The sequence below is a fragment of the Gigantopelta aegis genome, chromosome 5 (genome assembly GCF_016097555.1).
Source record: "Gigantopelta aegis isolate Gae_Host chromosome 5, Gae_host_genome, whole genome shotgun sequence".
In the NCBI taxonomy this organism is placed as follows: Eukaryota; Metazoa; Mollusca; class Gastropoda; order Neomphalida; family Peltospiridae; genus Gigantopelta; species Gigantopelta aegis.
The window spans coordinates 20,509,127-20,514,263 of NC_054703.1; the positions used below are offsets into that span (position 1 = coordinate 20,509,127).

Consider the following 5,137-nt stretch of genomic DNA (forward strand, 5'->3'; position numbering starts at 1 on the left):
CCCGATTGTTGTTTGGTAAGTTTCTTCAGTTTATCAGAGCAATTTTCCGCGTTTTATATTTATAAATTACAGATAGAAAATGTTTCTTGAGGATCATAACGTGTACGCATTGCCTAATTTTGTCTACAAACAAATTTATTTTCACAAATATGTTAGTCTGACTCTTTAATATTTCATTATCTGATAGACGAAATACAACACGGGATCGGACTGTGTTTATTGTGACAGCCCGGTTTGACAATTGCGGTTCTTTTTTGTTGCCGTTTGTAATGCTTTCTGCGTAATACTTTTAATAAAATGTACATATTTCACACCAACAAACGTTTTTAAACTCAATATAATTTAAATAATAAATAGAACAATTTTCATTATATAGCAACATATTTTATTATTATTATTATTATATTTTTAAAGAAAGTAAGAAAAGAAAGGAAAAACTAAAACGATATAATAAACAATGAATATTTCACATAAAAATAAGATATTAGAAATTGTTAAATAGAACACGTTTCTTATTTCGGATTCCAATAATTTTCTGTGAGCATCTGAGCGAGATAGATAACGGCCTGTATGGTGTAGTGGTTATATATTAACAGGGAATTTAAGGTCACTACACCAAGTTATCTCTAACTAACTATTAACCCACTGTACTGAACAGACAGCTGAGATAGCTGACGTGTGTGCCTAGGACTGCATACTAGAACTTTAGTTGGATATAACAGGCCCATGAGTACCCAAAGGCGGGGGCGTGGGTGTGGGACACTGGGTGATTAAAATGTATGGGTTTTGTTTTCTTACTCAATGACGCTACGATTCCCGCACTAGAGTGTGCCCCTACCCCACCCCACCCCACACCATACCCCACCTCACTACACCACAACACAACACACTTACACCTGATATCGTTCTTATGGGCCTGTATAAACAAGAAGATGTCGAAATGAAAGAGAGAGGTGTGAAAGAAGAATGATGATGAGTATCAGTTAGTCAATTCAGCAAGTGAATTTGCACCATTTATTTTTTCTTGGTATCTATTTTGATTCAATTTGAAAATTAAAACCTGCATTCACAGATGCTTTGCATAGCACCACTTGTAAAGTGTTAATGGACATTAAACGTATCAATCTGCAGGGTGTATTGGTTCATTATAAACACAAACAAAATACAAATATCAGTAGTTCTTACTAATGAAGAGGTAAAAAAAAAAACACGCTGAAAAGACAGAGCATGTGTCGAGTTATAGCAAAAGGTGAAATTTCTTGTCAAGTTATTCAAGTCTTTATATCTGGTTCATTTGTTCATTTAATAGTACTGTTTTAGTACTTCTTTTTATATTTTGATTTTGATGTTCATTCCAGGCTGGTATCAGAGAGGCTCCCAACGAAACAAAAGACTGTCAACCTGATCAACTTCATCTACGAAGATCCACTGTCTTGAATGCAATATGTCAAACAGTGTTGATCAATGTGTCAAACGTGAGGTCTCGGCAAACCATTGCGAAAACAACCCATATCAATCTTGTGAAAAACCTTTCCAATGTGGGATGTGCTTAAAGTGTTTCTCTCACAAGTCTTACATTAAGCAGCATATGAGGATCCACATTGGTGAACGACCATATCAGTGTGAGGTGTGTAGAAAGTGTTTTCTTTGGAATACTTCCTTGAGACAGCATATGTTAATTCATACTGGAGTGAAGAATTTCAAATGCAAGGTGTGTGCAAAACATTTCTCTAAGCGTTCCACCTTGAAAACTCATATGTTGTCTCACACTGCCGTTAAACCTTTTAAATGCGAGGTCTGTGCAAAATGTTTCTCTCGGAGTTCCCACGTGAAAAGACATATGCTCAGTCACACTGGAGTTAGCCCTTTCAAATGTGACTTCTGTTCAAAATATTTCTCTTGCAATTCTGGTTTAAAACAACATATGTTGATTCACACTGATGTTAAGCAATTTAGTTGTGAGGTTTGTGCAAAATGCTTCAAAAAACGTTTTGACTTGAAAACTCATATGGTCATTCACACTGGAGTTAGGCCTTTCAAATGTGAGGTGTGTGCAAAACGTTTTTCACTAAAACGTCACTTGAAACAGCATATGTTCATACACACTGGGGTTAAACCTTTTAAGTGTGAGGTTTGTGCAAAACGTTTTTCACTAAAATCTTACTTCAAACAGCACATGTTGATTCACACTGGGGTTAAGCCTTTTAAGTGTGAGGTATGTGCAAAATATTTTTCTTCGAGTTACAACTTGAAAGAACATATGCTAGTTCACACTGGGGTTACGCTTTTTAGTTGTGATGTGTGTGGAAAACGTTTTACTAAGACGAAATACTTGAAAGAGCATGTTTTAATTCACACTGATGTCAAGTCTTTTAAATGCGAGGTTTGTTCAAAATGTTTCAAACTAAGTTGCAACTTGACAGTACACATGCTAGTTCACAGTGGTGTTAAGCCTTTTAGTTGTGAGGTGTGTGTAAAATGTTTCTCATCGAAGTCATACTTGAACAAGCATATGTTGGTTCATTCTGGTGTTAAGCCTTTCACATGTGAGGTGTGTGCAAAATGTTTCTCACAAAATTCTCACTTGAAAAGACATATGTTGATTCACACTGGTGTTACGCCTTTTAAGTGTGAGGTGTGTGCAAAACGTTTTTCTTTGAGTTACAACTTGAAAGAACATATGCTAGTTCACACTGGGGTTACGCTTTTTAGTTGTGATATATGTGCAAAACGTTTTACTAAGATGAACTACTTGAAAAAGCATGTTTTAAGTCACACTGATGTCAAGTCTTTTAAATGCGAGGTTTGTTCAAAATGTTTCAAACTAAGTTGCAACTTGAAAGTACACATGCTAGTTCACAGTGGTGCTAAGCCTTTTAGTTGTGAGGTGTGTGCAAAATGTTTTTTGTCGAAGTCATACTTGAACAAGCATATGTTGGTTCATTCTGGTGTTAAGCCTTTCACATGTGATGTGTGTGCAAAATGTTTCTCACAAAATTCTCACTTGAAAAGACATATGTTGATTCACACTGGTGTTACGCCTTTTAAGTGTGAGGTGTGTGCAAAACGTTTTTCTTTGAGTTACAACTGGAAAGAACATATGCTAGTTCACACTGGGGTTATGCTTTTTAGTTGTGATATGTGTGCAAAACGTTTCACTAAGAAGAAATACTTGAAAAAGCATGTTTCTAATTCACACTGATGTCGTCTTTCAAATGCGAGTTTTGTGAAAAATGTTTTAAACTAAGTTCCAACTTGAAAGTACACATGCTAAATCACAATGGTATTAAACGTTTTAGTTGTGAGGTGTGTGCAAAATGTATTTCGTCGAAGACATACTTAAACATGCATATGTTGGTTCATTCTGGTGTTAAGGCTTTCACATGTGAGGAGTGTGCAAAATGTTTCTCGTTGAAGTCATACTTGAACAAGCATACGTTGGTTCATTCTGGTGTTAAGCCTTTCACGTGTGAGGAGTGTGCAAAATGTTTCTCATCTAAGTCATACTTGAACAAGCATACGTTGGTTCATTCTGGTGTTAAACCTTTCACATGTGAGGTGTGTGCAAAATATTTGTCATGGAATTTGAAACGGCATATGTTTATTCACACTGACGTGCAGGAAATCTAATGCAGTAGTTAATTGCTCCCCGAACTTAGATTATAGTGATTCAAACTGGTAAAGGAGTATTATTGCAAGAAAGAAGCATTCTTTCCCTGAAAGATTCTTATTCAAAGTTCTTATATCAATATAGACATTTAAAAATAGAACAGCATGACCAGAATTATTTTAAGAAACCAAAACAACCCACACTATTATCCCCCATAACCGGATATAAGTGAGTTATATATAAATAATGTTTTGCATAAGATATATTCAAGTTATTCTAAAGAAAAAAAAATGTTATAATGAAATTCAAGACAAGTTGATTCTACACGTTTAGCTGCACGTTCATCAAACCATCTAACACCGAAAAAGTACTAGTATATATAATTGTGTGCATCAAATTATATGAATAGTACATATTGTAATTGAAAAAAAATCAAATTCTCTGCATCAGTGTATGTCATAATTATATTTCTATAGCACTACTCCTGAAACCTTTTAATAAATTATAACTCCATTCCCGAAAGGGAAAAAAAGTCAGACTACACCAATGAACCAAAGACTGCTTTATGTTCATTTGATTACTGTTGATGGATAAACCTATTTGCTTTTGTTTACTAACTGTTTAATAAAACATTTTGAAAAATGTTCTTGTTTCATTATAATTGTTTCTTCTAGATGCTCAGTTTAATCATCTTTGTAATTTTTCAGAAGCGAGCCCGGCACACAGGTGGATTTCTGGGGCTGAGTGTTCCGTCCGAACCCCCACTATATTTCTCCCTTATCAGAAAAGGATCTTATATGTGCACTTTCCTACAGGCAGGACAGCACATACCATGTCCTTAGATATAGCAGTCGTGGATACTGGTTGGAATGGGTAAGCAGCCGGAGACTCCGGATGGAGCCACTGACGTATGTACCGGCCTGTCAGCTACTCGTTAAGATAGCATTAGACTAATAACATCCAGTTGGGTCAAAGTTCAAAGTGACCCAAGCATTTAATAAACCAGTTAATACTACCAGTTGATGTTGATTTGAAACAGCATATGTTGATTCACACTGATGTTAAGCATTTTAGTTGTAAGGTTTGTACAAAATGCTTCAAAAAACTTTCCAACTTGAAAACTCATATGGTCTTTTACACTGGAGTTAGGCCTTTCAAATGTGAGGTGTGTGCAAAATGTTTCTCACTAAAGTGTCACTTGAAACAACATATGTTCATTCACACTGGGGTTAAGCCTTTTAAGTGTTAGGTGTGTGCAAAATGTTTTTCTTTGAGTTACAACTTGAAAGAACAAAAAACGGTTAAAGTTGAAAACTCTTATGGTCATTCACTTTGAGTTACAACTTGAAAGAACAAAAAACGGTTCAACTTGAAATCTCATATGGTCAGTTACAACTTGAAAGAAAAAACGTTCCGACTTAAAAACTCATATGGTCATTCACACTGGAGTTAGGCCTTTCAAATGTGAGGTGTGTGCAAAATGTTTTTCACAAAATTTCACTTGAAACAACATATGTTGATTCACAC

At 35.4% G+C, this 5,137-nt stretch overlaps 1 protein-coding gene across 1 annotated transcript; it reads left to right on the forward strand.

The window, feature by feature from the left end:
• Positions 1-1,365: 1,365 nt before the first annotated feature.
• LOC121373561 (zinc finger protein 99-like) lies at positions 1,366-3,954 on the forward strand. Its single transcript, XM_041500244.1, has one exon. It carries the CDS (start codon positions 1,445-1,447, stop codon positions 3,200-3,202), a length of 1,758 nt encoding a protein of 585 aa, XP_041356178.1. The 5' UTR covers positions 1,366-1,444; the 3' UTR covers positions 3,203-3,954.
• The last annotated feature ends 1,183 nt before the right edge of the window (positions 3,955-5,137 follow it).

Coding starts and splice junctions, on each gene's coding strand:
- LOC121373561 (XM_041500244.1), top strand. CDS start 1,445: ATGTCAAACAGTGTTGATCAATGTGTCAAACGTGAGGTCTCGGCAAAC.